Raw genomic sequence first — 23234 nt, 5'->3', positions numbered from 1 at the left:
TCTGTGTAAAAAAAAAAAAAAAAAAAAAGACTGTGACACTTTAATATAAATCAAATCAATATAAAAACACAAAGCAAATCATATTTTCCCCCAAAATATAAGTTATAAGATGTACATTATTAGTATCAAAGCATAAAAAAGTATGAAGAGAATACCAAATAAAAAAAAAAGGGAAAAATAACAGAACAAGATAAACTAAACCTAAATCTTATATACCGCTCGTTCTAACCTTGAAGACCTTGTTTTGATGATCTGTTGCACTTGGTTATAACCACCTCATGGAATCCAATAAGGTGGTCACACATGCTCAATTCTATTGGTTTTGGTTTGTCCTGGAAATATTGGCAGTTAATCTCCACTGTACAAGCAAGCAAAAAGGGATTGTGGGAAAGCATGGTCACAGTTCAGAGAGGAAACCGGAAAATGATCAGATCTATGGAGGAGAAGAAGAGCACAGTGATGTGCAATACAGCATAGTGATTTACTTTTCCTTATGTATGAGGTACAGTACACATCTGATTTAACTTTACTGTGGTTAGTAGGAATATTCCCTTTCATCATGTCACCCTGTCAGACACATCTCCTATATGTATGATTATTCAATACGGGAGAGCAGCTTATGCAACCTGTCCCAGATTTGGCAATTCTGGTAGGGAGTAAATATTAAAGGAGAAGTTTGTCGAAAATTTTTTATTAAAATATTGTATTGCCCCCCACAAGTTATAGAAATCACCAATATACACTTATTATGGGTAATGCGCATAAAGAGCTTTTTTCCCTGCACTTACTAGTGCATCAAGGCTTCACTTCCTGGATAACATGGTGATGTCACTTCCTGGATAACATGGTGATGTCACTTCCTGGATAGTGATGTCACTTCCTGGATAACATGGTGATGTCACGACCCGACTCCCAGAGCTGTGCAGGCTGTGGCTGCTGAAGAGGATGATGGCAGGGGGACACTGAGAGACACACGGCACTGGAGGGACACTCAGTATCCCTCTGCCATCATCCTCTCCAGCAGCCACAGCCGCACAGCTCTGGGAGTCGGGTGATGACGTCACCATGTTATCCAGGAAGTGACATCACCATGTTAGTCAGGAAGTGACATCACCATGTTATCCAGGAAGTGACATCACCTTGTTATCCAGGAAGTGACATCACCATGTTATCCAGGAAGTGACATCACCATGTTAGTCAGGAAGTGACATCACCATGTTATCCAGGAAGTGACATCACCATGTTACCCAGGAAGTGACATCACCATGTTATCCAGGAAGTGACATCACCATGTTATCCAGAAAGTGACATCACCATGTTATCCAGAAAGTGACATCACCATGTTATCCAGAAAGTGACATCACCATGTTATCCAGAAAGTGACATCACCATGTTATCCAGAAAGTGACATCACCATGTTATCCAGAAAGTGACATCACCATGTTATCCAGAAAGTGACATCACCATGTTATCCAGAAAGTGACATCACCATGTTATCCAGAAAGTGACATCACCATGTTATCCAGAAAGTGACATCACCATGTTATCCAGAAAGTGACATCACCATGTTATCCAGAAAGTGACATCACCATGTTATCCAGAAAGTGACATCACCATGTTATCCAGAAAGTGACATCACCATGTTATCCAGAAAGTGACATCACCATTTTATCCAGAAAGTGACATCACCATGTTATCCAGAAAGTGACATCACCATGTTATCCAGAAAGTGACATCACCATGTTATCCAGAAAGTGACATCACCATGTTATCCAGAAAGTGACATCACCATGTTATCCAGAAAGTGACATCACCATGTTATCCAGAAAGTGACATCACCATGTTATCCAGAAAGTGACATCACCATGTTATCCAGAAAGTGACATCACCATGTTATCCAGAAAGTGACATCACCATGTTATCCAGAAAGTGACATCACCATGTTATCCAGAAAGTGACATCACCATGTTATCCAGAAAGTGACATCACCATGTTATCCAGAAAGTGACATCACCATGTTATCCAGAAAGTGACATCACCATGTTATCCAGAAAGTGACATCACCATGTTATCCAGAAAGTGACATCACCATGTTATCCAGAAAGTGACATCACCATGTTATCCAGGAAGTGACATCACCATGTTATCCAGGAAGTGACATCACCATGTTATCCAGGAAGTGACATCACCATGTTATCCAGGAAGTGACATCACCATGTTAGTCAGGAAGTGACATCACCATGTTAGTCAGGAAGTGACATCACCATGTTATCCAGGAAGTGACATCACCATGTTACCCAGGAAGTGACATCACCATGTTACCCAGGAAGTGACATCACCATGTTACCCAGGAAGTGACATCACCATGTTACCCAGGAAGTGACATCACCATGTTATCCAGGAAGTGACATCACCATGTTATCCAGGAAGTGACATCACCATGTTATCCAGGAAGTGACATCACCATGTTATCCAGGAAGTGACATCACCATGTTATCCAGGAAGTGAAGCCTTGATGCAGTAGTAAGTGCAGGGAAATAAGCACTTTTATAAGCATTTCCCGTAATTGTATTTTGGAGATGTGTATAACTTGTGGGGGGCAATACAATACATCAATAACATTTTTTGCTGGACTTCTCCTTTAATAATAATAATAATAATAATAATAATGATTTTTGCAAATGTTCTTAATAAATCTTTCTCTATAAAATAGACATAATACAATAATACCCTTACAGGGGGTACTTTAGGGGGAATCAAACGTTTTAAGTCAACTAGTGTCACTAGTTTGCAGTGTAATTCTTCCCTTCTGTTCATTCCCACAAATGTACATATTGCACCTTAGATCATTCTGAGACTCCTCCACTACTTGGCCCTAAATATAAACAGAATGATATCTGTAAGGAGGCATTGACACGTCCGCAAAAAACTGTCCGGGCATGGACAGCGTTCTGTGGACCGGATTCATTATGATGCTGAGAGCTCCAAAACTGTTTAAAAGTTTGCGCTACTGTACTGACACAGCCTCACGGTTGTGTCAGTAGAGTAGCGCAAACTTTTAAACTTTTTTTTTTTTTTTTTTTTGTGAATGTCTCCTTATTCTAGCCTTACATGTTGATAAATGCCTTGACTTTTAAACTCTATTTTCTTCCATAAAAATTTGTTTTTAAAATAGAATTCTTTCCAGGCGGTCTATATGTGCGAGAAAAGCTGCCATTTAATATAGGTAGTCCGTTTCTAAATAGTCTTTCCTCTGGAGAGCAGAAGCGGAGCGTGATACACGGCGGGTACGCTTAGCTTGGTGTTGTTAATGTGCCTGGTATATTACGTCTGCCAAGAGAGGCGCCATAATTGTAATATCTTCATCAACCATCTAAACGAGGACAATCCGTTTTCATTCACAGCCAAGCGGCATATTTAGAAAGTACGAAAAGCAGAATGAATTGTGAACTGCCGAGATAACTGTTTAACTCGTATATAATTGTGAAAAATAATAAGACCTCAGAGGAACATTGTTTTAAAGAGCAGCGTGAGTGTGGGAAGACTCATTGTAGCTGTTGTAATTGAAGTTGCGATGATTCATTAGAGCTCCTGTTGGAAAGGTAAAGCACACAGGGAGATTGCACCGAGTTTCTCGTTAATAGTGTTTGTGTTGTGGGCCAGGTTCACATGTGCTGTTTCTAACAAACACCATCAAAGTTAATTGACATATTAATTTGCATTATCGTATACGTGGGCAATCTGTTTACTCTGCTTCATCTGTTTCCTTATAGATAGATAGATAGATAGATAGGAGATAGATAGATAGATAGATAGATAGGAGATAGATAGATAGGAGATAGATAGATAGATAGATAGATAGATAGATAGATAGATAGATAGATCGTAGATAGATAGATAGATAGATAGATAGATTGATTCTGTGGCATGGAATAGTGTGCAGTACAACCTTATTTACAATTTTTTTTTTTTTTTTTTTTTTGCATTAGTGTCCTCCAGTGAAAAAAATTCTTTAAAATTAACAGGTTTCAATAAAGTTATATAGATTTGTAATTCTATTTAAAAAAAAAAACCTCAAGTCTTCCAGTACTTATAAGCTGCTGTTTGTCCTGCAGGAAGGGGTGTATTCTTTCCAGTCTGACACAGTGCTCTCTGCTGCCACCTCTGTCCATGTCAGGAACTGTCCACAGCAGCAGCAAATCCCCATAGAAAACCTCTCCTGCTCTGGACAACTCCTGACATGGACAGAGGTGGCAGCAGAGAGCACTGTGTCAGACTGGAGAGAATACACCACTTCCGGCAGGACATACAGCAGCTGATAAGTACTGGAAGACCGGAAATTTTTAAACAGAAGTAAATTACAAATCTATATAACTTTCTCAAAGAAAGAAATTTTTTGAAAGAGTACCCCTTTAAAATTTTTGAAAGATTTTTGCCTGAGAACCCCTTTAAGACGATAAATAAAGACTTCAGCCCCAAGAATCAAGCTTACTGTGTGCTATTTCTTTCTTAATTTCTGCTTTCTGCCACACCTCACCTGCTTATTTGAACACTTAAATGCAGCTGTCAAACATGACAGCTGCATCTAAATGTCCTCTTTAGCCCCCCATCCCTGGTGTCTAGAGGCAGATCTCCGTTACGAGATCCGTTACACTGGCCTGGCTTGGGCTCAGTGTTGGAATGATGCTAATCCAGGCTCGGCACTCCATGTATCTGGTCTGCAGCAGACCAGTATAATAAAGCACCGATCTAATGGATCAGTGCTCTATTACATACACAGCATTTATTTCAAAATGGGCCAGGAAGGGAAGGGGTTAAGGAGATACCCGCACAGTGGCCTATGCAGTGCCTCATAGTATGGAACTAAAAAATTTAAGTCTCCATATGTACAACTGGGCCTTAGCCTAACTTTTTTTTTATAGGCCATCAAAAATGTGTTAAAACATGAGAATGTGCAATAAGTTGGTTTTGTGTATTTATTTCTATATTAATATATTATATAAGTTTTCTTTCATATATGCTCACAAATGTCCAATCTGCTGTAAGATGCAATATCTTCATACCAGGACTCTATTCCTCCTATATTATATTACTCCTACCTTTAAGAGGTTTCTTTGCTTTAAAGCTCCTGCCTTTATGGCACTTTATACGTATCTCCCATTCTTTATGCAGTTTTTTTGTTAGTGTATCTTTTGTGATGCTTATGTTCTTTTCAGGATAGGGTGTGGGCCAACGTAGGGAAGAGTCTCAATTGCATTATTGCCATGATAGACAGACTACTTGAACAAGAAGAAAGCACAAAAGATGACAAACCCGACTCTTCGGAGGAAGATCTCATCACATCGCACATAAATGGTAAGATATCATCTTGTGGATTAAAACCCTTCTCTTTACAAGAATAAGGAGAAGAGCACAATGCATTTACCCAAAAGATAATGTACTGATCTGTAGCCAGCACTTAAAAAAGCATTCCAATTATTTATTTATTTTTTTTATTTCCCCCTCCCCCGCCGCAGGCTGACACGTTTATTTACCATTGATGATCAGTGTCCCGTGGAATGAAGCCGCGCCATGGGACACCGATTATCAGTGGTAATTATATATGTGCCAGCCTGCACATATACTTAAAGGGATATTCCACTAAAACATAACTTTTGATACATTGCTGCCCATGGTGAGACTAACAATTCCTTCCATACTTGTTATGATCTATTCAGTCTCCTTCCCCCAGTTCTCAGCTGCTGCTTTATGCTGAAGACACAAAAATCTTTGTGTGAGCCTTTCTCTCTGTGGCCCCCTCTTCCCCCCTACCTTCTGAGACAGCTGATGTAAACAAGTCCCCGACTGGCTGTATCTGCAACATTGTAGCTTCTTTGTAATGCTGGGAGGGATATTCCAAGGTCAAGTTGCTAATGAAATCACTGTGATTAATCCTCCCAGTTATACAAAGAAGCTACAATGTTGCAGATACAGCCTACCAGGGTTGATTGCATCAGCTGTCTCAGAAGAGAGGGGGGAGGAGGGGGAGATGGAGAGAAAAGCTCACACACAGATTTTTGTGTTTTCAGCAGAAAGCAGCAGCTCAGAACTGGGGGGAGGAGACTGAATAGATAATAACAGGTATGGAAGGAATTGTTAGTCTCACCATGTGCAGCAAGATATCAAAAGTTTTGTTTGAGTGCAATACCCCTTTAAAAGCAAAATGCTTCTTTAGGGTGCCTTCACACCTACCGGATCCACAGCGGATCTCACTTCTGCGGATTCGAAGCGAGAACCGCTGCGGATCCGGTATCAATTCACCCCTATGATAGCACATATTCGCAGCGGGATTGACATCCCCCTGTGAATATGTGCTTTAACTCCCTGGTGCCCGCAGCCCCGCCATCGCATCCCCGGCGCTTTCCCCTACATCTCGGCCACATCCCCCCATCAGCCCATCTCAGGCCCGCCGCCAAGAGCATACATTACCTGCTCGGCGGCGCGGCTGCAGTAAGGCTCCTGGCTCTGGTCCCGCTCAGCTGATCTGAGTGGGACCGGAGCCGGCAGCCTCACTGCAGCCGCGCCGCCGAGCAGGTACTGTATGCTCTTGGCGGCGGGCTGGAGGTGGGTTGATGGGGGGGGGGATGTGGCCGGGATGGGAGGGATGTTCTCCTAAAAACAACTTTTAATTCGGCAGCGCTGTGTCTAACGGCTGGGGCTTACATTTGTATATGCATTAGGCTGGCACCACCTCTAAGTCCTCCCTCCCCACCCTCCTCATCATTAGGAATGCTCCAGGAACATTTACTGCTGTTTGAGCTTTGCACAGGTGTATTAACGATCCAGCCCATGTTCATTATGCACACAGGTGGGGAATAGGAAGCAATCTGCCTGGGGGGGACAGATTGTGGGTACAGAGTCACTTTAAGCAGCATATACCCAAGCTTTTATTGCATTTACCCTGTAACATTGCTTTGGATTTCCAGGTACAATTGGATCAGCTAATATTAGCCACCACACATGCGGGAAGGCTATTTTACATGAGCGCCATACGGTACTCATTAGAGTATCAAGTACTTTTGAGTTATACTCTTCTAAAGGTGTAAAAGTGGTCAAATTATAAATCATGACAAAGGTATTTTGTAAGTAAATGTCCTCTTCAGGGTTTTTTTACATGATTTTCTATAAATGTGCCCCCTATTCTCTTTTGCTTTCTTGGAATATTATTGGCGATGATACTTTGACCTATTATTCAATATCTAAGTTAAACCATGAGGTCTGTGTGTCAGGAGGACAAGTATACAGCATTTCTTTTGTTAGGGAAAATATATGACTCCGATATATCTTCATGGACCCGTCCAGACGACAAGTAAATTACAGGCAGCGGAGTGTGGAGAGCCACAAGTGGTTAGGCCAAGGTCAAGGGGAATAAACACATCCGAGCGCGCTCTCTCTCTCTCTCTCTCTCTCTTTCTTAATGCAGCAGCTGGTAACGTTCTGCAGACAGAGAGGAATGACATCATACCTTTACATAGCTGCTTACATCTGTAGTACATCACATGCAAGAGCACAATGGTACATATAGGCCCAATGATACCAGGGAGACCCCAGCATGTTAGATCATTATTAAGGACGGGATACACAGCTTTTATTTTTATGATCCCCTTATCATTGACTCCACTTCAATGCATCCAAATGCACAAAAAAAACTTAACGCGTAGAGCCTGATAACAACAGAGAACAGCAATGCAGAGGTGACTTGTAAGCCAGCGCCACCTATTGGTGCTTCGTGTAATGCCACAATTGTGCAGCGATAAAAAAAAAGCTTAAATAATGGAATGATAAGAATGGTTACAGGAGGTTAGAGCAGCTATTTTAGTGGAGAGTTTTTGAGAGTGTGTTTTACTTCTGAAATCTGCATTGCGGTTCTACATGTAGAAAAAGTGCAAAAAGTCATTTTTCTTTTTGCATTTTTCACCATTGACAATGCAACAACATGTCAGGGATGAAGCATGTTATAACTTTATGAAAACATTTAAAAGTTTCTGGTTACAAAACCAGTGCACAGGAATGATTATAATGAATTAAAGGGGAAGTTTAGCGGCAGGGGGGGGGGGGGCATTACGGGCAAGGGGTGGGGGGAAATAAAAAAGAAATTGTAGTCATCTGTCCTATTACCCGCGCAGAGCCGTGTCCCACTCCTAGACCCCACCCGCTGTTTTTTAAGCTCACGTCACGACCCAGCTGACAGATGCCTGCTCAGCCAGTCAGTGATGGGGGCGGGACACTGCTACAGTCACTGATTGGCTGAGCGGGCTAAATCCTAACTGTCTGTGACATCGAGTCTGGGTCGTGGCGTTCCTGGGAGAAGACCACAGCCAGCGGGTCCAGGAGCTCCATGATGCGCCACAGCGTGGGCGCCGGGAGCGGTAAGCATATTGGCTTTTTTATCTTAACCCCCCCCCCCACACCCCCTGCCCGTAATGAATTCTTCCCTCCCGACGGACTTCTCCTTTAACATGTAGCATGTGGGAACTATGGTTAGAGAAAAGGGAAAAAAAATACCCATATTAAAATCGCCCAAATTTTAGCTACCTGACCTGGTCCATTATCGGTGCTGTTCCCCTGACTGCATATGTGCATCATATTATCTGGTGTTTTGCAGTGATGTTTTTATTTTATTTTTTAATCTCTAAAGGGAAAAAGGTTTAGAGCTGAGCAGAGTCTGCAATGTTATAACTGATGGCAGAAAGAAACTATATATTGTAGCAATTGTTCTCGATGCTCATCTCCCTTCCAGACCAATAACTGCAGCAAAACCCGAACTCACAGGTTTCGGTCACTTAATTGCACCTGATGGGATTGTAACATCTTATAGAGAAACCAATTCACTCAGTTTATAGTGGAGAGAATACGTTTTAGCCATATGATGTCCGTCCAGTGAAGCGGTCTCCTACTAATGCCCATAGGGACCGCTCAGGTAATAGCATGGAATCGTATTATGAAATGGTAGGTGCAAAAATCAGTCGGTATCTGTAAAGATCAGTGTTCTTCATTCTTATTCTGGAATTTTATAAAGACCTTGTTTAACATAACTGGCCACTTAAAGGGAACCTGTCCCATTAGTTCCCTCTCCAGTGATTTCCTATGGACATCGGACTCATCTCTTCTAATTTGCATATTGAGCGCACAGTCAAGTGGGCGGCGATTTCTCCACAGTGAGACTATTAGGAGCACTGGGGCATCCATTAGGAGCACTGCCTGCCCCCTTAGCGCCGATCCGGCCCTAGCCGAATTATAATCAATGGAGCAGGCCAGATCGGTGCTATGGGGGGGCGGGGGAGTGTGGCAGTGCTCCAAATAGTCTCACCAGACTGTGGAGCAAACTACTACCTGCACCAGAACGGCGCCGAGGGGGAAGGTAAGAGGGACGCCTCCTCAATATCTCCTGTGCAGTAGGGACATATCAGTACGTTACATTCATCTGATAGTTCCCCTTTAAAGTGACACTGTCACCCCCTCTTTGAATTCTGACATCTATACACAGGTGTAATGGGTAAATTTAGCGGTTTTCATACCTTATTTTATATCATACGTCATGGTGCTTGTTCAAGTAAAAAGTGATCTTTTATCAACTGCAGATCATGTTAAGTGGGCGGGGCCTCATGGCATTAGCGCCACTTAGCCCCGCCCACAACGCCACCGTTGGCCCCATCCCCTCACCAGCCATTGGAACAGGCTGGCCTAAAAGTCTAGGCCCCACTCCCTCTAGGTCGGCCCACCAACGTCTCAGATTTTTCAGCATTGTTTTAATTAGTCAGAAATCTGCTTCCTTTCTAAATTTGAGCAGAAGGAGCAAATCACTACGATGTTAAGCATAGGATACAGCATATATATTATTCAGTACCTAGTAGATGAACATTCATTTGTAATTAACAGTTATGCAAGTAATAGTCCTCATAAAATGCCGAGTATCCTTATAACCTAGACATTACTAATAAAACGAAACTGATGATTAAGTTACCGCAAGTGTTTGCCAGTCTGCAAGGTTGTCGGCATTTCCCGAAACAAACAGTCTGGCAGAAATCCTGCACAGAAAACGGGATTAATATCCTGCTGATCTCTCGCATATAACTAGTAATTGTCAACATAGGCAGGATTAGCCAAGGGGCTTAAAGGGGTTGTCCTGCCATTACAAGTTATCTCCTATCCTGAGAGCAGAAAATAACTGGAACTGAGAACTGGAACCCGCATGCAAGTCAAAGCTCCATCATTTCTCTATAGGATCTATGGGAGTGCAGAGTTTGGCTATCTCTGCTGCTCCTATAGAGAATGAATGGAGTGAAAACTTGCATGTGTGCCACCGCTCACTTCTGATTTGTGTCTCCATTCTCAAGATCGCAGGGCATCCGGTAGCCTGAAATGTGACAGATAGCCTATTACCAAGCAGCATTACAATTAAGCTGAGGTTATCCTGATGAGAGAACCTCTATACTGGGTTATTAAACTGTGCAGGTGGGTTAACTGCAAGTGTGGTGAGCCCCCGTAGATAGAGCCCCCGGATAATGTTGTAACGGTGGGACGGACGGTCACTTACTAGGTGGAAGTGTGACGCCACTTCTCTTGATGGATGACCGGGATACAGCGGCACCTCAAGGGTTTTGTCACGTGACGCCAGTGCCTAGTGGGCACACAGGTGTGATGGCACGCCTTCTTGTAGAATGTAAGGCCAGTTGTACCCTATTTCCCTGTGGTCGGCGTCCTGTCGGGTTGCTGCAGGGTCCCTTAGGATAGTGCAGTCACAGGTGGTCAGAGCAGTGTAGTAACCCTCCCGAATAGTGGTCAGACCCACCACCCACAGATAGGGGAAGTGTCCCAAGGTTGCGGTGTACAGTAAGTGCTGTGCAGGTGGTAGCAAGTAATCACAGACTCAGTTGATAACGTTGACTTGGTTTACTACTTGTAAATGTGCAGCAGGTAATACGATAAATCTTGAGATACACTTGATAAAGTTCCAATAAATACTGGAACATAGAACCACCAGATCTGTAAGATAAGTGCGGAGTAGGTTGTAGTAGAGTTGATAAGGTTGTACTGAGGTAGCGTAGTAGAGAGGAGAGTGCCATGAGTGTTTGAACCCAAGTAGTAATGTGCTCTGCCGAGAGGTTGGAGTGCATAGAAGAACACTTGTAGAAGAAGTAGAAGACAACCTGTGCCTGTGTATTGACTTTTCCTATAGTCTTCACACCACCTTATGCCCACTAGCTTTGGCTGAACCGTACTAACGGGTGACACAGGCCCCAGACCTTGTTACGTGGGATGAGCAGAGTGGACAGAATTTTCTGGTTACACCGGCGCTGCGAGATGGAGTTAATCGACTTTCAGTGACTTTGCTCCACCCAGATCAGTTCCTAGCTCTTTGCCCCTTTTGTGAATACTGTCCTGCACTCTGTTACTCCTAGTCCTTGGCGTGGGTCGAGGTGATCCGCTGGCTAGTCCTCTCTTGAAGGGTTTAGCAGTGCATTACACAGCGTGTTGATGCTTCAAGAAAGAAGTTTGTAAGCAGAGTCTGTCCCTGCGTCCTACCCATGTGGGGTACTAGCTAACACTACTCTACTCTTCCTCTTTCCTACGTGACTCACTTCCTGTCCAGCGTGTAAGGTGCGCTGTGGTTGGGTGGAAAGAGTGCAACAGAAGAGTGGAAAGGAGAGAGGTGATAGGACAGAAGAAAAGAGAGATCCTACTGGTTAACAGAATCTGGTACACACACACACATACAATAACCCTTTGAGACACTTCAGCTGTGCAGCTTCCATACTTTAGTTATACAATACAGCGACATCTAGTGGTCATCTTTAGTAATACTGTAGCTGCAATAAGACCACAAAAAAGTACAGACTTTTACAAAGGGTGTGAATAGTAGCAACACCCCTAGTGGGATACCACAAACACATCTCTTATTGTCACTGGTGTATTGTTTCACATGCTAGGCAGCAGCTTGTTCAGTGCTTTTGGCAGATTGGTAATTTTAATTAGTAATTGGTAGGTGTAAGAAGAGGCAAAGGAATCATAGGAACTACGGTCCTCTACGTTGGTGATTCCAGCAACAACAAGCCATTGAAAAAATAAGACACGAACAAAGCTGGGGGACATAAAGAGTAATTTCTTCTGAGCTTTAGTTGCATCTTTTTTGAGAATTCAAGTATATACTGTGTCGGCTCTTTTTTTCGTTTTACCCAAGATCCCCCCTTTAATGTTAGTGAACAGAACAGAACCTATTCTCATCCGGATCTGCTTTCTATATTTTCCCGGCTGCTACATCTTAACGGTTTTGTTATATTTTAGTAATGCTCCTCTCTTACACCTGAGATTTATTCTTTTTCATCTATCAATCTGCTATAGAGTATCAGAATAAACACTGCCACTCATAGAATATAAATGAGAAGGAGAAGAACAAGCTTTGCAATGACACTGAAGCAGCAGGGGCTCGTGTACTGTGTGAGGTTAGCTCAGGAAGGAAACCAGTATGGATAGAAATGCAGGCTTGTAAATCATTATATAACTCAGAGTGAGTACGGGTTATACAAGAAAGGTTCTGCAAAAACATGTATGTTGTTTAGAGCTAAATATCAATTGTGAAGTTGTAATTAAAGGGGCACTCCGACGAAAATCTTTTTCTTTCAAATCTACTGGATTTAGAAAGTTATATAGATTTGTAATTTACTTCTATTTCAAATTCTCATCTTTCCATACTCATCAGCTGCTGTATGTCCTGCAGGAAGTGGTGTATTCTTTTCAGTGCTTTCTGCAGCCACCTCTGTCCGAGACAGAAACTCTCAAGAGCAGAAGAAGTTTTCTATGGGGATTTCCTAATCCTTTGCATGGTTCCTGTCTTGGACAGAGGTGGCAGCAGAGAGCACTGTGTCAGACTGGAGAGAATACACCACTTCCTGCAGGACATACAGCAGCTGACAAGCACTGGAAGATGAGAATTTGAAATGGAAGTAAATTACAAATCTATATAACTTTCTGAAACCAGTTGATATGAAAGGAAAAGATTTTTGCTACATATTACTGAATCCTAAAAAAAATGTAAGAAGAGCAAACTTGTTTGCCCCCTTGCTGATTTCCTAATATTTTGGACACATATATATTTTAAACAAATGTAAATATTAAACATAACACAAGTGAACACAAACAATGGTCTTTATTATTAAGGGGAAAGGTCATCGAAACCTACAGGATCCTGTGTGAAAAAGTAATTGCCCCCTTCTTTAAAACATAAAATAACTGTGTTTTCTCTGGATGTCTGGAAAAGATTCTAAAGCTGCGTGAGATCTATTATCCACAAATGGAGAAAACATGGAACTGTGGTGAATCGTCCCAGGAGTGTCCGGCCGCCTCCCCCAAAAAGAGCGCAACAACAACTGATCTAAGAGGTCACAAAACAACCGACAACAATGTGCAAAGAGCTGCCTCACTTGCCTCAGTTAAAGTGTCACTGTCGTTTGTTTTTTGTTGTTGTTGCAGAAATCATTAGTACCGGCGATTTTAAGAAACTTTGTAATTGGGTTTATTAGCAAATATGCCATTATCTGCATTCAAAAAGACTCCACCCCCCCTCCTCTCCCTCTCATCCACTGCTCATTATCAGGAAATCTCGACTCTTTTATAGAGAGGGGAGGAGGGAGATTGGTCCCCAGCAGAGAGCAGAGAACAAAGGATTACACAGCAGGACCTATGTAAAAGCCGGTATTTAGAGGTCAGTGCTGACTTCAGAGGAAATAGCCCAGTGATGTAGCTGTAAATTAGCTCTTTGTTGTCCTGTTTTGGTGCCTCATCTCTCTCCACCCCTCCCCTCTTCATAGAAAACCATGAAGACAGGGGGGAGAGCTTCAAACAGCTTTTTCATGATAAAATGCATTTTTCGGCTAATAAACCCAATTACAAAGTTTCTTAAAATCGCCTGTATTTCTGCAAAAAAAATTAAACAACAGTGACACTTTAAGTTCAATGTTCATGACCCCACCATAAGAAAGGGACTGAGGAAAAATTCCAAAGTTCTAATAAGAAAAAAAAAAACAGGCTCATCTCCGTTTTGCCTGAAAACATCTTGATGATCCCCAAGACTTTCAGGAGAATACTCTGTGGACCGATGAGACAAAACTTGAACTTTTTTAAAGGTGTAAGTCACATGTGGAGTAGCATTTCTGATAAGGACCATCGTACCAACAGTAACACATGGTGGTGGTAATGTGACGGTCTGGGGCTGTTTTGCTGCTTCAGGACCTGGAAGATTTGCTGGGATAAATGGAACCATGCATTCTGCTGTCCGGCAACTAATCCGGAAGGAGAATGACAGACCGTCTGTGACCTCAGGCTGAAGCACATTTGGGTTACACAGCAGGGAAATAATGCAAAACACACCAGCAAGTCCACCTCTAAATGGCTTAAAGTGTCGCTGTCGTTACAAAAAACATATGACGTGTCATAGAGACGTATCAAAAGTTTTGATTTGTCCAGGTCTGAGTGTTCAGTACTGTACCGATGGGGAGAAGATTACATTGCAGCACATCCTCTCCCTGCTCTGAGATAGAAAAAAGAGTCGGACTTATAATGGAGCTTTTTGGAGTCTGACTCCTTTTTCTAACTCCTCATTGGTAAAGTACTGAACACTCAGACCGAGACTAATCAAAGCTTGTGATAGGTCTCTATAAAATGATATGTAAAAAATTTTTTATAATGACAATCTTTGGTATGATCTAGTCAAAGTCCTGACCTCAATCTGAATGAAATGCTGTGACACAACCTTAAAAAAAACAAACAGATAATGCTCAGAAACCCTTCAATCTGGTAAATAACAGTTCTGCAGAGACGAGTCGGCCACAATTCCTCCGGAGCATTGGAAGAGACTCATTGGCAGCTATCACAAATACTTGATTGCAGTTGTTGCCGCTGAGGACGACCCAACCAGTTATTAGGTTTAGGGGGCAATTGCTTTTTCATCCAGAGCCTGTTTGGTTTTGATGACTTTTCCTGGTAAGTCCGGCCCGAGCCATTTCTTTTAGCAAGTGCTGGGGAGGGGGAGGATAAAAGAAATAACATGCTCTTACCTCTCCCGCTCCAGCACTGGTGAGTGCACACCGCCACTCCGGTCCCCAGATGCTTCCTGGTCTGAGCGGAGACCTGGGTCATGACATATGAGGCCTTCTCAGCCAGCCATTGTGGGGTCCCGCCTTGGCTTCTGGCTGGCTGGATGCGGCCACCATTACCGGAGCGAGGGAGGTAAGAGCACTTTATTTCTTTTATCCTCCCCCTCCCCAGCACTTGCTAAAAAATGGGTCTGGCCGGACTTCTCCCTTCATAATAAAGACCTTCAGATTCTTCCCCATAATCAGGCTTCATCATAGTCAGATAATATGTTCTTATGTATTTGATACAAATATTATAAAAATTTAATACAAAAAAAAAAGCTTGAATTTTTGCAATTGTGTTCTGCTCCGTTCTCGATCTCTACCTTATATTCACTTATGGTGAACAGCTGGCCTTTTATAATTCTCTTCCTATCGGTGGCGAGTGTGACTGTCAGTAAGCGGCTGCGGCATCTAACACATTCATCTGATGTGATACGCATCTTCTGAGTGCGAGTTTGCATAATATTTTGATGTATTCAGTGTTTTCTCAGCGTGGCAGCGGAGTGTCTCCTTTGATGATGTTCTCTCTCTGTTTACTTTGATCCCTCTCCTTTTTTCTATCATGCAGAAGACTGGTATGAACAGCTCTACCCTCTGATAATTACACTAAAAGACTGTGTAGCAGAAGTAGTGGAGAAGGCAAAGACATCAATGACTTTTGTTGTTCTTCAAGAACTGGCGTGTGGTTTGCCCCAATGCTTGCGCCTCACCTTCAGAAGAGACGTGGTTTTCAGCCAAGCAGTAAGTTCACACTGGAGAGCACAAACCCCCATTCATTAAGGAAACAAGCAATCACTATAGCAGGTCTATTATATGGATTCAGTAGTAATTCTAAGTGGAGAGTGGGTCACAGAAAATCTTCATACAGACTCTAACGCGAGAAGAAAAACAACCACTTAGTACGTAATAGAAATGTTTGATCGTCCAGTGAAAGGGTTTCTGCCTTCCTCTGGATCAACACAGTGGGGTATCTGTAGGTTGAACTTGGTAGACTCTTTTTTTTTTTTTTTTCAACCTTATTAAAGCAACTCCCTATCCACAATCTGCCCCCCCCCCCCCCAAACCGCTTGGACCTTTGGATCTTCATTAGGAATTTCTCCTATTCATCACTTGTCTGAACACTGCACATGAGCTGCATTGTTAAGTCCCTGTGCAGTGTTCACACAGGTGATGAATAGGAAAAATCCTGCCTGAGGCCATTCCTAATGGAGGCAATGCAAACCTAGGGCACAGACGCTCTAGGCCACGCCAATTTGACACGGAGCTGCAAGTGTAAAAGTTGTTTTTTAGGACAATAACTGCATCACCCACTGAACGGACCCCAGGACAGAACTTGAATTAAAATGGGCAACGCCAGCAAAAAAAAAATCCAAAACTCTTTCAAATCATCTGGTGCCAGAAAGTGCCAGACATTTGTAATTTACTTATTTTAAAAAAATCTCCAGTCTTCCAGTACTTATCAGCTGCTGTATGTCCTGCATAACTATTTTTAATTTAAGTAAATTACAAATCTCTAGAACTTTAAGACATCAATTGATTTGAAATAAAAACAAAAAAAATTCTCTGGAATTGCCCTTTAAATACTGTATGTATAGACATGCTTTGTGAATGCACATTTGAAGTCATTAATTGATACTCTGTACTGTATTTCTGTGCCTTTTATTTATCAACAAAAATTGTATGTTTCAAAAGAATTAAAAGCTTAACTAATATCCCTGTACCACTTTCCCCCAAAATAACCTCAAGTTAAAAAAAGATCTATAATAATTTTTTTTTAAAAACTCTTAAAGTAGAAGTCCAGCCTCCCTGTTTTTCTTTTAAAGGCAGGGGCATAGGGGAAAGTAACAGAGTATTACCTCTCTCTGTCCCTCGTTACCGCTCCAGGACCCCCGCCAGGCTCTGAGATCTCTGGCGCTGCACACATCAAGATCTGCCTAATGGACTGACCGCTCAGCTAGTCAGTGACTGAGGTGGGATAGTGCTCTGGTCACTGATTGTCTGAGCGGGCTGTCCATCAGCTGGGACTGGCCTTTCCCATCATCATCATCACAACTCTAGCAGCGGTCCTGAGGCTGGTCCTGCAGACACCGGGAGAGGTGAGTTAGGACTCCTTATTACATTCCCCCTTGCCCCTGCCAGCTGCCCTTTTTTTTTTTTTTTTTTTAATTTAAATGGCCGGACTTCTTTGAAAGCTCCCCAATCACGTTAGACATGTGGCCGATCTTGTTGATTTTAGATGATGCTAAGGCTGGGTTCACACTACGTTTTTGCATTTGTGTGCATCCATTTTGATTCGTTTTTTATTGACTTCCATTTCAAAAAGGGATTAAACTGGACAGAAAAATAAGGTCGAATACGTTTTTGTGTACGTTTTTTTTATTTATGGAAGTCAATGGAAAATTGGATCAAAACGGATGCACACAATTGCAAAAACGTAGTGTGAGCCCAGCCTAAGCGAGCGAAGGATGGGACGCAGCAAGCCAAGGAGAAGACCCACTCCTAATTCATAGATTTGTAGATCCCTGCACCTGCTGGGCGGCCGCCACACATCCGCCAGATTTACGAAGAGATGTAAGGGGGGCCCGGCTTTATGTTACGCTGATCTTGATGAATTCCAGCCTAAAAAAGTGATCCATTACTCTGAGACCGCACATAGTATGATGTACATGGGCAGAACCCTGTACTGAATTTGCTCCTTTATCCTAAAATCTGACTTTTTCTCTTTATTTTCAGCTTTCAGGATTGATTTGTGGATTTATAATTAAGCTGCACTCGAGTTTACACAATCAGGGCTTTCTCCACCAGCTTCACACTGTGGGGTTACTAGTGCAATACGAAGGTCTCCTGAGCACATACAGTAAGTATTATTACCCTGCATACTAACCCAGCGGCGGCCGGGCACAGAACACTCTGCGTTCTATGACAAAGGCGCCATTGTTCATTCCCAACAGCTGCCGATTCTAGATTTGTTGGGCTGCTGCCATCTCCGTGTTCCCTCGTATTTGTCATACATATGTATTTTATGTCGATTCTAGCTGAAATCGTTTTTGATAATATACGAGATGACTCCATAATCTGAATCCTGGGGTGGCAGATCCAGCGCTAACCCACGTTTGTTTGTTTTGGCATCGACTAGTAATGACTTGGCAGATTTCCATCTACTTGTGTTGATTCCGCAATAATGAGCATTGACAGGAGAAAAAAAAATTCTCCAACATATCCAATTATATTTCTGGCCAGAGCCGTCTCACAGCCATTTATTAGGGATTCTGTTCTAACTTTGTGTAAAACATATTGAACCTTTCACGGCCGTGTTTTTCTATATTACTATGGTAATATATAGATCACTTTTTGCAAATTCTGGGTGATTGAACGCTTTATAATATGATGATGTAAATCAATGGCTGGTGTATCTGATCAGTGGATGATAATACCATTCATTGTAGTTGGATCATCTCCGGTACGGGCTGACTCCTGAGTAGTAACATCATTGCAACCGGGAAGCAAAAATAGAATATACAATATTGGACCCAAATTGCTGTTAAAATTATAGAATGAATTTAATTTTCATAGAAACATAGAAGATTGACGGTAGATATTATTTCTCTTCTCATTATCTTAGGATAGATCTATGTAAATAACACGCAAGTATTCAGATATTGTAGATTTACCAACCACATCTGCTGGAAGTTTGTTCCTAGCATCTACTACTCTTACAGTACAGTAATATTTTCTCACGTTGCTTTTGATCTTTCCCCCAGTAACTTCTCACTGTCTCCTCTTGTTCTTGAGTTCATTTTTTTCTGAAATCACTTCCCTCCTGAACCTGTAACATATATAAAGGTTTCCATCATGTCCTCCCTTTCCCTTCTTCCTCCTGTAACATATACAAAGGTTTCCATCATGTCCTCCTTTCCCTTCTTCCTCCTGTAACATATACAAAGGTTTCCATCATGTCCTCCCTTTCCCTTCTTCCTCCTGTAACATATACAAAGGTTTCCATCATGTCCTCCTTTCCCTTCTTCCTCCTGTAACATATACAAAGGTTTCCATCATGTCCTCCCTTTCCCTTCTTCCTCCTGTAACATATACAAAGGTTTCCATCATGTCCCTTTCCCTTCTTCCTCCTGTAACATATATAAAGGTTTCCATCATGTCTCTCCTTTCCCTTCTTCCTCCTGTAACATATACAAAGGTTTCCATCATGTCCTCCCTTTCCCTTCTTCCTCCTGTAACATATACAAAGGTTTCCATCATGTCCCTTTCCCTTCTTCCTCCTGTAACATATATAAAGGTTTCCATCATGTCCTCCCTTTCCCTTCTTCCTCCTGTAACATATACAAAGGTTTCCATCATGTCCTCCCTTTCCCTTCTTCCTCCTGTAACATATATAACATGGTAACATGTTTCCATCATGTCCTCCCTTTCCCTTCTTCTTTCTGTAACATATATAAAGGTTTCCATCATGTCCTCCTTTCCCTTCTTCCTCCTGTAACATATATAAAGGTTTCCATCATGTCCCCCCCTTTCCCTTCTTCCTCCTGTAACATATATAAAGGTTTCCATCATGTCCCCCCTTTCCCTTCTTCCTCCTGTAACATATATAAAGGTTTTCATCATGTCCTCCTTTCCCTTCTTCCTCCTGTAACATATATAAAGGTTTCCATCATGTCCCCCCCTTTCCCTTCTTCCTCCTGTAACATATATAAAGGTTTCCATCATGTCCCCCCTTTCCCTTCTTCCTCCTGTAACATATATAAAGGTTTTCATCATGTCCTCCCTTTCCCCTCTTCCTCCTGTAACATATATAAAGGTTTCCATTATGTCCCCCCTTTCCCTTCTTCCTCCTGTAACATATATAAAGGTTTCCATCATGTCCCCCCTTTCCCTTCTTCCTCCTGTAACATATATAAAGGTTTCCATCATGTCCCCCCTTTCCCTTCCTCCTCCTGTAACATATATAAAGGTTTCCATCATGTCCTCCCTTTCCCTTCTTCCTCCTGTAACATATATAAAGGTTTCCATCATGTCCCCCCTTTCCCTTCTTCCTCCTGTAACATATATAAAGGTTTCCATCATGTCCTTCCTTTCCCTTCTTCCTCCTGTAACATATATAAAGGTTTCCATCATGTCCTCCCTTTCCCTTCTTCCTCCTGTAACATATATAAAGATTTGCATCATGTCCTCCCTTTCTCTTCTTCCTCCTGTAACATATATAAAGGTTTCCATCATGTGACCCCTTTCCCTTCTTCCTGCCAGAGTCACATCCTTAAGTCTTTCCTGATATGGTTTATGCCTCACACCCTCCACCATTTTTTTAGCCGTCTTTCTATTTTAACAATATCCTTTTGTAGGTGAGGTCTCCAGAACTGGAGACAGTATACAGATGTGATGTCACTAGAGCTTTATACAGCGGGATCACAATCTCCCTCTTTCTACTAGTTATGCCTCCAGCTATATAGCCCAGCAAACAACTATATATACAGCCCAGCATACCAATATATATATATACAGCTTATCATACCATTATATACAGTGGTACCTTGGTTTAAGAGTAACTTGGTTTAAGAGCGTTTTGCAAGAAGAGCTCACAGTTTTTCAAAATTGGGCTTGGTTTAAGAGCTCCTGGTATTGGGTGGCAGCGTGAGTGGGGGAGGGGCTTGGCCTGCATAGCGGGGTCTGCAGCACAGTACTCTGACCCAGGAAGTCTCTCTCACCTTCCAATTTATAGCAGATCCACTTCAGGCTGGGGCTTGAATCAGGGGACAGGACTGTGGGGGTAATCTCTTTATAGCTTTAACCCCTCTCTCCCCAGACAGAGAGTGCTGCTATACTGTGTCCACATCTGCCCTGCTCATTCCTTCATGCTCCCTGCAGTTTCTATCAGTCCTTGTGTTTCCCATCCTCTCCATTCCTGCTATAATGTGCTTGCACTCACACTCAGCTATACACACTGCTGCTATAATATGCTTGCACTCACACTCAGCTATACACACTGCTGCTATAATGTGCTTGCACTCACACTCAGCTATACACACTGCTGCTATAATGTGCTTGCACTCACACTCAGTTATACACACTGCTGCTATAATGTGCTTGCACTCACACTCAGCTATACACACTGCTGCTATAATGATTATAAAATGATTTTGGGGGGTGTGAAACCAATTGTCTACATTTCAATGATTTCTTATGGGAAAATTTGCTTTGGTATAAGAGGGGATTTGAATTACAAGCACGTCCCGGAACAAATTATGCTCGTAATCCAAGGCACCACTGTGTATATATATATATATATATATATATATATATATATATATATATATACAGCCCAGCATACCATTATACATACAGCCCAAGATCCCATTATATATACAGCCCAGCATACCAATATATATATATATATATATATATATATATATACAGCCCAGCATACCATTATATATATACAGCCCAGCATACCATTATACATACAGCCCAGCATACCATTATACATACAGCCCAGCATACCATTATATACACATTATATATAATGTAAATACAGCCCAGCATGCGATTCGATTTCCCCACCGCCTGGTTGCACTAGTGACTCCCCCTAAATCCTTCTCCTCCAAAGTCTTTACTAACACAGAACTGCTGATATCATACTCAGAGGATTCTTCCTCTAGAGCAGGCATGTCCAAACTTTTTTCGAAGAGTGCCAAATTTGATGAAGTGAACATGCACGAGGGCTGACCATTTTACATGCTACATGCTATATGCTTTATAACACAGGCAGATAATAGCAAGCTGGATACCTGGGGGGCCGTAAAAGTACTGAACGCGGGCCGCAAATGGCCCTCCGGCCGGACTTTGGACATGCCTGCTCTAGAGGATTACTTTTCAAGTAATATTCGACTGTGTAGTCCTCACCGGAAAGCTTATTGCACATGCTGAAGACACATTTCCTACATAACAATTTAGTGAGTAGGTAGAAGTGTATGTGCATATTGACTTCTCCAAATCTGATGGCTATGTCTGAAAACTGGGGGTTACACATCTAAAAATCCTTTTGCATGGTCCTACCTATGATATTTCTACTGTGACTGAGGACAAAAATCACATTGCCTACACTCAGGGCTGTTTCTGCTATGAGACTAAATGGTTTTATTGCTCAGGTGGCATATTTTATGGAGTGGCCATAAATGATACTGTCTGCTGACTTCATTGACCCCATGACCTACAAATGATATCTGGACACAGACATAGAATGCAAGGAAGTCAGGACAGCAAACACTCTGCAGGTATTGTTATATTTGTTAGCCATCCCTACACAACAAGTGATCACTGCCCCTTAATATGGAGCAGAAAATGTAATGGTAGTATGACCACGAATAAGATCACCAGGAGCAGTCACAATGCATTGCCTCTTGTATATGTCGGGGGCTTTTATTCTTAGAGAAACAATAAAGATTGAAGAATTGGTTACACACTGGTGGAATTGGAAACTTTGAAACTTTTTCTGTCTTTTCTTCACCAAGGATGGAAGGTAGTGCTGGGACAGGGTGATTTATGGTGGAGCTGGATTGTGTGGGCACTTATTATTACATTTCCTGGCAAAAATTATTATGTTCATTCAGTTGTTTAATGTTGTTGAAAAAAAAGCAGGTCACAGATTTGACACAAAACTAAAGTCATGTCAAATGGCAACTTTTTGACTTTCACCCAACATGCCGGGGTCAAGGCCGCCAGGTCCCGGGATGGAGATATCCTTGTCGGGAAGCCGCGGGCTGCAGAAATGAGTCCAATGCCCATAGAGAATGTAGGCTCCATAATTCTCTATGGGCGTTGGACTCATCTAGGCAGCGCGCACACCGGGCTTCCAACAAGGATATCTTCGTCCCGGGACCGGCTCCTGGAGTGAAACCTGGCGAGATGGAGTAAGTATCCAGGGCTCTTGCGGGGGGTCGGGCGGCCTTCACCCCGGCACGGCACGGGGGGGGGGGGGCGGGGGGGTTTGTAACAGGTTCCCTTTAAAAACACTAACAGAAATCATGAAATAAAAATGTAGTAGTCAGTAAC

The 23234-nt window shown here is 42.3% G+C and overlaps 1 protein-coding gene across 9 annotated transcripts in view; it reads left to right on the top strand.

Moving 5' to 3' along the window:
• The window catches only part of INPP4B (inositol polyphosphate-4-phosphatase type II B), a 394433-nt gene that overhangs the window by 331196 nt on the left and 40003 nt on the right, over positions 1-23234 (top strand). For all 9 annotated transcript variants that reach the window (XR_011364011.1, XM_069978640.1, XM_069978642.1 and 6 more), the window contains 3 exons: positions 5217-5355; positions 15742-15914; positions 17907-18030. Coding sequence is in view for 8 of the 9 variants with exons in the window: in XM_069978640.1 (XP_069834741.1) it covers positions 5217-5355; positions 15742-15914; positions 17907-18030 (436 nt within the window). In the remaining variant the exon portion in view is untranslated. The remainder of the gene's footprint in view (positions 1-5216; positions 5356-15741; positions 15915-17906; positions 18031-23234) is intronic.

The sequence above is a fragment of the Dendropsophus ebraccatus genome, chromosome 7 (genome assembly GCF_027789765.1).
Source record: "Dendropsophus ebraccatus isolate aDenEbr1 chromosome 7, aDenEbr1.pat, whole genome shotgun sequence".
NCBI lineage: Eukaryota > Metazoa > Chordata > Amphibia > Anura > Hylidae > Dendropsophus > Dendropsophus ebraccatus.
Note: the sequence above shows the minus strand (reverse complement) of the source record. Positions and strands in the feature narration are given on the sequence as shown.